This window comes from Solanum dulcamara, chromosome 1 (genome assembly GCF_947179165.1).
Source record: "Solanum dulcamara chromosome 1, daSolDulc1.2, whole genome shotgun sequence".
Lineage (NCBI taxonomy): Eukaryota > Viridiplantae > Streptophyta > Magnoliopsida > Solanales > Solanaceae > Solanum > Solanum dulcamara.
In genome coordinates this window covers 85,996,774-86,007,983 of record NC_077237.1, presented here as the reverse complement: position 1 = coordinate 86,007,983, position 11,210 = coordinate 85,996,774, and the positions used below count along the sequence as shown (strand labels likewise).

Below are 11,210 nucleotides of genomic sequence, written 5' to 3'. Positions count from 1 at the left end.
CATGGTATTAATAATAATGTGAATATACATGAATATGAAAAGTGATAGTATAAAAATGATTTAAAGGGATATTTTTATTTTTTTTCCTATTTTATTTCGAGATTACTATACCACCCAAAAAGAGAAATAACTTATTCCAGTATTAATTATTATTTCGAAATAAATTATTACGAACTTGCCAAACAAACAACAAATCAAATGACACTATAATTTAGTTCTGAAACTATTTAATATTATCCATCACACAAAACGACCCTTAAAAGAGTTGAAACATTGAGAGAGTAGGAGTTACATGAAAAATAAGAATAAGAGTTGAAATAATGATAAGAAATAATAAGAAGATTGTGAATCCTTTCTATTTTCGAAGCTTTATAATGGTATGCTTTTATAAGTGAAGATGAGTAGTTACACTATCCTATCATGTCACTTAAAATATAACTACAAGTAATTATTCATTAAAATAATAAAATAAAAAATTTACCTACTACAACATATTATAACATATGAAATTTTATAAAGAAAATCAAACTTTTTTTGATAGAAAATAGGGAAATTCCATATTCTGCATAAAAGAGAAAGATTAGTATAAAATATTGTGTATTCCCTCTTAAAAATTTATGACGAACAGAACATTTGATAATATTATTTTTAAAATTATTTGATCCCCCATTAACAATTTACTCCATTTTTACAATCTAGTTATAAATACACATATACCCTCTTTTTTATTTGTCAAGCTAAGAAGAAAAGAAAACAAAATTAAGGAAAAAAATAAATGAGAACTGTGAGTACCTTTATTGCTAATCCGTCGACAATGGAACCAGTAAAATCAACCGTAAAAACTACATTTTTGCCGGCGGAGAGTTTCCAGAGATCGGCGTGGCATTCTCCGGCGCCGTACTTATTCGCCGGTCTCGCAGCGATGCTAGGGTTAATAGCTTTTGCACTTGTAATTTTAGCTTGTTCTTACTGGAAACGTTCCGGGGAGACTAGAAACGACAGCGATGATCCTGAATCCTGCGCCGGCGAGAAATCTGGCGGAGATTTATTTAAGGTTGTGCCGATTTTTGAAGAGAAAATTGTAGTGATAATGGCTGGAGATTTGAATCCAACTTTTTTGGCTACGCCAATTTCGAGCAAAAGTTGTTCGTTTGGAGATGAAAATGGAAAATTTGAGAAGAAATTGGATGTGGAGAGTGGAGAATCAGCTGATGAGAAGCTAAAAGATCAAGTAATTATGGACCAAAATCATGAATAAAACCACTGAGCTCAAATCCTTTGGCCGTAGTTGTTTTCCTCTTTATATTTAAAAATCCTACTTTTTGTTTGGATTTTCAATTTTGGCATTTGGGAGATTGTAATTTTTGTTTGAGATATAAAAAAAAATTGGAACAAAAAGTTTAAATTTTATACTAAGACTTTTTTATATTAGCAAGTCATCTAAAAAGATGTTTACAATCAAACCTCTTTTAAGATGTGGAATTTATAGAAAATTGAAAATAAGATATGTGGAATTTTTACAATCTAAAATGTTGGTTTTATCCAATATATTTTAATTTAGGATTTAGCTCAAATTTGTATGTATTAGTTTAATAAAGTTTTGAAGTCTCCAATCTTTTAAAAATATTACTCTATATTATAAGAGAGTGAAATCAAAGTTAATTTATTAATTTGATCAAAGGGGCTAAAAAGAGAGTTAAATATGTAAACTCGAACAATTAATAGTAGGAGTCTAAAATATAACAGAGGAATTAAAAAAACATCCAATAATTTTATACTCTTTTGACAAGTTGTACCTTCTCTAACTCACTATGTATTATGGTCTTTCAATTACGGAATAATGTACCGATAAGGATTGTGGTCGAATAGTAAATATTTTTTTATTTTTAATTAGAGATTTTGAGTTTAAATCTATTTGTTACAGAGTCGTTTTTGTTAGGGAGGTATTTCCAACGCCAATCTAGATTTAGATTCGTGTCATTAATATGGAGTCACCTTTGGTAGGAAGCATTTTACTCTCAATATAGAATATCGCCGAATATCAGATAAAAAATAAAAAAAAAATTACTAAAAGATTAGTCATACCATTTGTCAACTTCGTGTGTTTTTTTTGTGTTGAAATGAACAATTTTTTATATATATATTTCTCCCCATATTTTATATTCCTTTTAAGCTCCCGACTAATATCAATTTACGTTGCATAAGAGTCATTTAAAGGAAAAACGCTTACTTTTCCTACATATAAGAACTGTTTCAATCCTCTAAGTTCGAATTAAAGATTTCTAGTTAAGGCTTAAGGACGAAAAAATTATATTATTTATCCAGCACGATTTTTGATGGTTGAAATGAATAGTTTAGTTTGAAATAGACTTACATATTTTGAGGAAGAAAACATGCACCAACATACTATAATTTTCATATTTTAAGAGTTAATTTTCAAAAAAAATTAAAAATTAAATTAAATTCGGTTTTGAGAAAATAAACAAAACATTCAATTTGGAACATATTTATTAACCCTTTTGATATCTTATCTCATCATCCAACTCTAAAAAAAGTGGCTAAAATAGATTTAAAACATTATCTATTCGAATTCTTCCACTTACAAAACAAAATATTAATTATGTGAGAACTTCTTTAATCCATTTCGATAGTAGAATCAATTGGAAAGGACGACGCATAGCAAAAAGTAAATCTTTTTCATAATAATTATCCGATATTCGATATTCATTAATTCAATTAATTTAAATCTATATCAAATAGGATAAAAAAATGCTTTTTATCAATATTTTATTTTATTTTTAAAATTCAAATAAAAAATCTCTGATAAAGAATATCAACTTTTATCCATTTCATCTCACTCGTCAAAAATATTAAAACAAATCTCATTGCAACAAAAGTATGTTAGTGCTATTTTATTTTAGAACTTTCTTAATTAGATGTGGCGAACCATACAGGGCTCCATATAGATTATCAAATATTCTCTAACATTATATTAAAAAACATATCACCCCCACCACAAATTATATGTACTTAGTGACGATTTTTTCTTTTTTAAAAGGTATAATTTGATCACTAGGAAAATAAAAGCAGTTCAACTTTATTTTTTTCAAAAAAAAGTTATCTAGAATTATATAATATAAAATTAAAAGAAGTTTAAATAAAAAAATTGCGATTATTCTTACACTGTACAGCTGCCGCGTTTGGCGTTTACACTTTACACTATGTAACACGTATTATTTCACATAATTTTAGTAAAATTGTATAATTTGATGTAAATATTAAGTGCGGATTTTTTTTTTATCAGAACAAAACCATTTCGGCTATAAAAATTACGTACTTTTGCTGTTTAGTTTTACATGATACGATATGAATTGACACAAAATTTAAAAAAGACAAATCATGATATTTTTATAGATATAAAAATATGTCATTAATAGTAAAGCAAAAAATGTAAAATTAAAGTACTTCTAGATATAAAAAAAAAATCATTTTATTCGGGACATACTTTACTAGGTCATAAATAATAGTACTACATAAAATGAAACCAAAGATTAAAATTAAAGTTGTTAAAAAATATATATTCACATTAAGTCTACTATTGTTATTATTGTTACAAATTAATGGGGAATGCAGTATTAGTTTACATTTAATTATCAACATAAAAATACTAGTATCATCTCCAAGCTTAGTTGATATAATGATATTTTAGTTCATAAAGAAATATAATGATACTAGTATCACTTTACACCACTAATGACATTTTTAAATTCCCTTCTTTGTTCAATGAATATTGCTGCTCTACTCATAAGCTTGAGTGTTTTTTCCACTTAGTACCACTAGTACTTCAAACAAAAGATTCGTTTATTTTATCATCAAAACTATACAATAAGACAATTGAGATTTCTTCTATCTTCTAATGAGTAAAACTTTAAAATAGAGAAATTTATAATAAAAAGTGCTTCACTTTTTATGAACCCTAGAACGAGTGGAGAGTCATATGAAAGCAAAGGGTTCACGTGATATCCTTTCACCCCAAAATTTTGTATTTCATAATATATATATACACTCTTGTTTTACCCAACACGAATTCATATTAATTAAATAACGTATATTAAAAATGTGAATTACATATAAAAATTGAATTATTTTAATAAGCTCAAGATATAAACGAATCACATATACACTCTAGTACATGTTTTATGAGGTTGAGCGCACCTCAAAAGATCGATGGATATCATGTCATTTCTAACTTGCTATTTCGTAATATGAATTTAAATTAATCAAAGTATCAAATATCAAAATATGAAATAATTATTGAAAAGATAAAAGCACCTTTCATATTTTTCTCATTAAATTTTATTATTCCCTATTGAACACTTCACCTTCCTTCTTTTTAAATTCCTTTTTCTCTCTCTCTTTCCTATTCCTCCACTAAAATTGTTTCATATAAATACACACATCTACCATCTTTGCACTTCTCAAGCCAAGCGAAAAATAAAAAAATATAAAATATAAAATTTCCTCTAAATTTCTCCATTCCGTTCGCAACAATTCAATAAGTTCTTCGAGCGAGAAAAACATTAAACATTCCATTTTAAAAAACAAAAATAAAAAATGCGAACCGTAAGTACCTTCACAGCTGCTTCTCCATCAATTTCACCGTCGGCGATCGTTCAGAGATCGCCGTGGCATTCACCGGCGCCGTATCTCTTCGCCGGCGTAGCAGCCATGCTAGTGTTGATAACTTTTGCTCTAGTAATCTTAGCTTGTTCTTACTGGAAACACTCCGGCTATCCGAGAGAAAGCGGCGATACAGAATCCGGCGCCGGCGAGAAATCGGCCGGTGATGTTTTGAAGGCGTCGCCGGTTTTTGAGGAGAAAATTGTAGTAATAATGGCTGGAGATTTGAATCCAACTTTTTTGGCTACGCCTATATCAAGCAGAGGTAATTCTTTTGGTGCTGGTGATAAAATTGAGAAGAAATTGGAAAAGGAAAGTGAAGAATTAGGTGATGAGAAGCCGAAAGATGAAGCTCATGAAGAATCCCAAAACGGCCATTGATAAAGCCAAAAAAACAGAGCATTTTCCTCCATCTTTTTTTTTTGGGGGAATTCTTCCATTTTTGTTTAATTTTTCAATTTTGATTTCCGGGAAATTGTACTAAATTTTGGTTGAGATAACAAAGAGTTTAAAAAAAATTCCATTTTCGAGTAAATCATGCTTATCATGCGATTTATAAATGGCAAATGTGATATATGAGTCGTGTTTTCAAATGCGATTTATAGGTCGAGCTCGTCAAATGTGATTTATAAGTTATGTTTGTCTAATGTGGTTTATAAATTGTGCTATTCAAATGTGATTTAAGTTGTGTCGATGAAATGTGATTTATAAGTCGCGATTATCAATTGCAATGTTAAGTTAAATATAATTATAAATTAAATTATGATTATTGGATGCGATTTATAATTCTATTTATGAATTTATGTTTGATTATTATTATCACGAGCGTTTTGATGATAATCATGAATAATAATTAAGCTACAAACAAATAACTTCAATCGAACTTGTTTTTCTAGTTGAATTAGGATTAGTTTATATAATTTTAACATGATATGTCATATTAGACTCTATTTTGAATTTATTTAATTTGAACCATCGTATTATGTTGTACAGATTTTAAATGTCTATTTCGAATGTGGAGGTATTAAAATTTTTCAAATTGATTGATGAATAAAGTTTTTGACAACTTTTATCTTTTGAGTTATCTTTGAAATTGAATTAAACACACAATTCATCTTTCCAATTTTATGAATTTTGAATAGCCTTTTAACTTTATTAGATTCTAAATTTATAATTTTTTTATATTAAATAATTTTTTAAGATAAATGCATGATTTGAGTCATGATATTAAGTTTTGTCAAATTCGTATTATTGAAAGGTACTCACGATAAGGTCATATGTTGATAAAATTTGATTTATGAGATTTGAGGTACTAATTCAAGTTATTTAATTATAATTAGTTAAATATCATATATATATATATATTGTGCGTATATGAAAGAATATTTTGAGAAGAAAAATATTGATCTAAATATATTATCCAGAATAATATAATATAATGCATTTTAATCCTCCATCAAAGAGGAGAATAAAGTGATTAAGAGAAGTGATTATGAGTATATATGCTTCAACGTGGGTTTTCATTGCGCTTGGCTTATAAAAAAAAATATTAATCATATCATTATTCTTTTGATATTTGTTTTGGATATCATGAATTATTGAAAATAAAATGATGTACTATTTCGTTTGCTTTTTTATACAGAAATATCATTATTGTTAGCTAGGTGAAGCAAATATACCCCTTTCCTCTTATAAATTATTCCACATAGCAAAATATACAAATTTTCTTCTATTTTGGGCTCTTTGTTTCTCTCTCTCTCTTTTTTTGCACAATAGAGGAGAAAAATAATTTTGAATATATTTGAAAAAATAATAAAAAACCTATAGTATTTCTATTTTCTAGAAGGAAAAAAAGAAAAAAAAAATTCTTCAATTTCTCTCCAATTCCTCCTCAAAGTAAAAAAGCATAAAAAATAATTCCATCATAATAATTTATAGAAGAATCACTTTTCCTCCGGCAAAGTTAAAACTCCGTCCGTCGCCGATCCTCCGTTGACTCTGTTTCGACGGTGAAGATGAACCAAAGTCAAGGTCAGCAAACAAGTGAAGGAAGACACGAGGATGACGCTGCTCTCGCCGATTTCCTTGCTTCCTTAATGGACTATACTCCCACTGTGAGCTACTTTTTGCCCTTTTTCTTCTAGGCGAGATCAATTTTATCTTCTGTTTATGACGGTTAAAAGCTTTTGATCAGATTCCTGATGAATTGGTGGAGCATTACTTGGGTAAAAGTGGATTTCAATGTCCTGACGTTCGATTGTATGGTCCCTAATTCCCCATTCTTGTGTTGATGTTTCTGCAATTTAGACCTTTTACTTTCTGCTTAGATTAGTCATAGAAAAACATGTTTGGATTGCTCAAAAATTGTTTGGATTGCCCATAGTCTTCGAAACTCAGATATGATGGGCGCGCTCCTCTAACCTTCTCCACTTAAATACTAAGCTTAGTTTGCTTGGCGTAGGGCTCGAACTTATAAAGCCTCAATTCTCTCAACCTTTAATCAAGTGAGCTAAGCCCTGGGGAAAAAGGGAGATATTTTATACTGCAGCAAACAAATAAATTGAGCAAAGGTTCTCACATCATACTGTATAATCCAGCTTGGGAAGAAGTGCTCCCAAGATATTTCCTTCAACAAAGTAATAGAAAACTTAGCTAAATTATGTGCTAGTTTTGTTTAGACTTCTAGGAATATAAACAAAGTCTACATGATCAAGCAAAGTCGATAGCTTCAAAGTGTCAGGTAGTAATTTTTTTCTAAATCATATCAATAACACTCTTTGTTTCCAATAAAATCTTGACATCCTTCCAACTGTTCCTCATTGCACGTTCAAGAACCATTCTTATAGCAAGCGCTTCAACAGTCATACTTGCCACAAACTGGATTGGGGACACATGGGCATGAATCAGTTTCCCAAAGCTATCCAAAGCCGCAACACCAATACTGCCCGTCTAGCATCCATCTGTAAACTTGCATCAGTGAACAATAATATACCATCTTGGTGGGTTATTAGTGGAGCTGCAAGGCAATACCCATTTTAAAACAATTAGATGAGCAAGTAGCTGAATATATTTATACTCATTATAATCAAACAATGACTAAGCTACAATATTATCTGCTTTAAGTTCCATTTATGTTTTGATCTTTTTAAATTTTTTCTGCTTAGCAGTAAATTCAAGTAAAATTAATGTATGTGAATTGGGTTGGTATTTGCTTTTTTAATAGTTTTAAATTTTAATATTGTAGCATTTGATGTTTCTTTTGATAGCGTTGGTTGGTTTATCTTATGTTATCAGTTTTAAATACTGTATTGTTATATTGAGTTTCTCCTTTGAATATGCAGAATAAGGTTGGTGGCAGTTGCTACACAGAAGTTTATTGCAGATGTTGCCACCGATGCTCTCCAGTATGTTTATTAATTATATATCTTTCTTGAATTTTGTTTCCCCCTCCATCTTATGTTAAGTATGCTGCTAATCCTTCGGCATAGTGCTCATTGCTTGTCCCTTACTCTTGAGGCTTCAATGCAATTGTTGTGTTGTGCCTGTCTAAGTGTTTTTCATTGTATGATACTTCCAATTGTTAAGTGTCCAAGTTGCCCCCCTTCCCCCAAACCTCAAAAAAAACAAACTCTTTTTGGTTCGTCTCTAATGAATTAGAAACATTAAGTTGGTAATTTTAGAATTCAAGCTTGTTTTATTTTCAAAGACTGTCGATCCAAACTAGACTACACTACCAAGAATACAACCCCTGAAATTCTCTATTGTTAGTGCAATAATACTACTACCTCAGGAGATTGCAGTGTTTGTGACACCCCAAAACCTTAGAAAAGAGACAAAAGAACAGAAAAATACAATTTAAAGACACTAAGATATGACTTTAGTAAACATGTAGAAAGACCTAGTTCCAGAATATATGATTAAAAACAACAAAGCATCCAACTTTCTCTGAACTTCCTTTTCCTTATGTTTCTAATAGATTGTAGTAGATCTTCTCAACTGTGACAAATCAGTAGTGTTTCTTTTTGTTATAGATTCAAGATTTTGTGAATGCCTCACTTTACTCACTATTTTGCCTTCAATAGTCGAAATGAAAGTAAAACTCATGGAATGCTGTGATTGATCAAGTATTTAAAAAGACATTTATAAATGAATCGTGGATTAAATTAGGTTTGAATTGTGAGTCTTTTGAGAATAGAGTATGGCCTTGTCAATTGTCATTGGAAGAAATAATAAGGGTTTGTGAATGGTCTCGTATTTATCCTTCATGTTTCCAAAGAAATGGATATTTAGGAAAAGGAGCCATTCCAATGGCGAAACAACATAATGACAGTGGTTGAAGGCAGGAAGGTTGATGAAAGTTGAGGTTATATCAGGAGCAAGGGCTATCCCCATTGGTATTCTGTGTGGAGACCAGAAATATGGTTGAGACAACAAGATGACAGTGGTTGAAGGAAGGAAAGTTGATGAGTTGTAGGTAGACCAGGATAAAGGAGACCCTCATTTTTTGTGTTGAGACAAGAAATAGAGTTGAATTTTGAGAATTTCACATTTTCTTGGTTTATGTTTCTTGGAAATCGAGCTTCTATTAGATAAAGTTTCTTGTTTTTCATGGTAATGCAGACATTGCAAGGCAAGGCAGTCAACTATTGTCAAGGACAAAAGAGATAAGCAGCAAAAGGTGCTTCACCTATTTCTCTTTTCATTTTCTTATGTTTATGGTTCTAACTCTGTTTTAGCAGGACAAACGCCTTACCTTGACAATGGATGATCTTTCAAAATCTCTACGAGAGGTAATTATTGTTTGCTGACCTATCAAAAAATAATAATAAATTATTCATCATTGTAATTTCATCTTATTTATTCTGTAAGCAGTCTCCTGTATAATGCTTTTTGACCAATAGTTCTTTGTTGAAGTGGTATACTTGTTTTTACTTATTTCTTTCTAAATGAGTTTTCTAGTTAAATAGTTGTGTACATGAGTACTATTAGAAATAGTGACCAAATGATCAAGAAATAAGGATGAAGCCCTATGCATAACTGCTGGTTGATCACGGCTGGTATTTTCCTATGTGAACTTGAAAAGTGATTCATATTGTAGCACCCGAGGGTGTGACCTAGTAGTTAATGAAGTGGGAGAACCAATGAGGTCTCAGGTTCAAATTCCCCGGAGACAAAAAAAAAGACTAGGTGATTTTTTCCCAACAATTTAAGCCTTGTTGGGTATATTTACCTGGTACCTGTGTTGGTGGGTGGTAGCAAGTACATGTAGAATAGTCGAGATGCAAGCAAGTGGATACGGACACCACCGACATAAAAATGCATTGTTTTGAGCAATGGTGAAGGTGTCTCTGTGTGACCTATAGGTCATGAGTTCGAACCATGGAAGCAACCACTAATGCTTGCATTAGGTTAGGTTGTCTATATCACACCCCCTTGGGGCACGGCCCTTCCCCGGACCCTACTAAGACGGGATGCTTTGTGCACCGGGTTGCCGTTTATTGACATGAAGTTCTTGTTCTATAGATCTTTGTTTAAATTTTAATTTTGGTTTTTTAAATGTTTTTGATAAGGTAAAGATTTTATGGATGCAATCGGGCATAATACCATGGGTGTATAAAAAGTAACCTCACATTTAAAAATGTGATTCTCTACAAAGAGCTACTAAATCATCTTATACCAACTGGGACCGGACCTTATGGATGCTCCAAAAATTATTTAGAAGCAAAATACATGCTCTCATGGGTTGTAAGGTGTTCTCCATCCCTTTAGAGTCTCTCTTGTTTCTTCCTCTCCAAGGGCTGTCCTTGTGATGTCAATATTTTTATTACTTCAGTGCTATTCTTTGCACATCTTCAGTGTTTCAACTTTGTTTACTATAGTTCCCTGTAATCTTTGATCTGCATTGCAGTATGGTGTAAACGTCAAACATCAAGATTACTTTGCTGATAGCCCGTCTGCTGGGTTAGATCCTGCTTCAAGAGAGGAGTGACGTAATGCCTGCAAACAAATCTCTATGATCACATTCATCTGATGGTTGTGAGGTCATTGACCTGTCATTCTCTTGATTCTCAAAAGCTATATATGTATTGGATGACAACTCTTGACTGCTATGTATCTCTATATATTTGATTCACTCACCAATGTTAGCTGTAGTTGCCACCGTTGATAGATTGCTTGTTTTGAGATTCCTTTCGTGGTAGCAACGGGGGTGATGTCGATAACTGCTTCGAATGTTTAAATTTGCTTTGAACTGGTTGATGAATGTACTTTATTTTGTCTAATTGGGTTGGCTGGCTTCTTCATTTCTGTAGACCAGACATGTTTGGTTGCGTCTCATTTCTTATATCTTTGGAAGGTGATATAAACACTGCTCGGTGTGTGTATATTCTGTGTTGGCAAAAATAGATGGGAGGAGCATAAAATCTTCAAGTAGTAACTACTTTAAAGCGGAGCGATGGAATACACTATTGTAGTAGCCGAAACAGGACGGCAGATTCCCCTTGCTACATTACAATACCTTGCTCCTTATA

At 31.3% G+C, this 11,210-nt stretch overlaps 3 protein-coding genes across 5 annotated transcripts; all 3 read left to right on the top strand.

Moving 5' to 3' along the window:
• The first annotated feature begins 631 nt into the window (after positions 1 to 631).
• LOC129890413 (protein GLUTAMINE DUMPER 5-like) lies at positions 632 to 1,410 on the top strand. The gene has a single exon (XM_055965972.1). The coding sequence runs from the start codon at positions 776 to 778 to the stop codon at positions 1,256 to 1,258; it is 483 nt and encodes a 160-aa protein (XP_055821947.1). The 5' UTR covers positions 632 to 775; the 3' UTR covers positions 1,259 to 1,410.
• A 2,958-nt stretch (positions 1,411 to 4,368) lies between these two features.
• LOC129890404 (protein GLUTAMINE DUMPER 2-like) lies at positions 4,369 to 5,291 on the top strand. The gene has a single exon (XM_055965959.1). It carries the CDS (start codon positions 4,615 to 4,617, stop codon positions 5,059 to 5,061), a length of 447 nt encoding a protein of 148 aa, XP_055821934.1. The 5' UTR covers positions 4,369 to 4,614; the 3' UTR covers positions 5,062 to 5,291.
• A 1,240-nt stretch (positions 5,292 to 6,531) lies between these two features.
• On the top strand, positions 6,532 to 10,961 carry LOC129882523 (transcription initiation factor TFIID subunit 10). Of its 3 annotated transcripts, none has more exons than XR_008765792.1 (7): positions 6,532 to 6,794; positions 6,875 to 6,939; positions 8,022 to 8,084; positions 9,301 to 9,358; positions 9,420 to 9,470; positions 10,251 to 10,430; positions 10,589 to 10,817. XR_008765792.1 is itself a non-coding variant. In XM_055956857.1 (6 exons), the coding sequence occupies exons 1-6, from the start codon at positions 6,696 to 6,698 to the stop codon at positions 10,667 to 10,669; spliced, it is 417 nt and encodes a 138-aa protein (XP_055812832.1). In that variant the 5' UTR covers positions 6,536 to 6,695; the 3' UTR covers positions 10,670 to 10,961. The 3 variants fall into 3 exon arrangements, 1 of the variants encoding a protein (XP_055812832.1); XR_008765793.1 differs by having other exon boundaries at positions 6,533 to 6,794; positions 10,257 to 10,430; XM_055956857.1 differs by lacking the exon at positions 10,251 to 10,430 and having other exon boundaries at positions 6,536 to 6,794; positions 10,589 to 10,961.
• The last annotated feature ends 249 nt before the right edge of the window (positions 10,962 to 11,210 follow it).

Bases quoted from the DNA above. Each gene is read 5' to 3' on its own strand.
- LOC129890413 (XM_055965972.1), top strand. From the start codon at position 776: ATGAGAACTGTGAGTACCTTTATTGCTAATCCGTCGACAATGGAACCA.
- LOC129890404 (XM_055965959.1), top strand. From the start codon at position 4,615: ATGCGAACCGTAAGTACCTTCACAGCTGCTTCTCCATCAATTTCACCG.
- LOC129882523 (XM_055956857.1), top strand. From the start codon at position 6,696: ATGAACCAAAGTCAAGGTCAGCAAACAAGTGAAGGAAGACACGAGGAT. The intron at 6,940-8,021 runs GTATGGTCCCTA...TTGAATATGCAG, and splicing joins CAATGTCCTGACGTTCGATT to AATAAGGTTGGTGGCAGTTG. The intron at 9,471-10,588 runs GTAATTATTGTT...TCTGCATTGCAG, and splicing joins TTTCAAAATCTCTACGAGAG to TATGGTGTAAACGTCAAACA.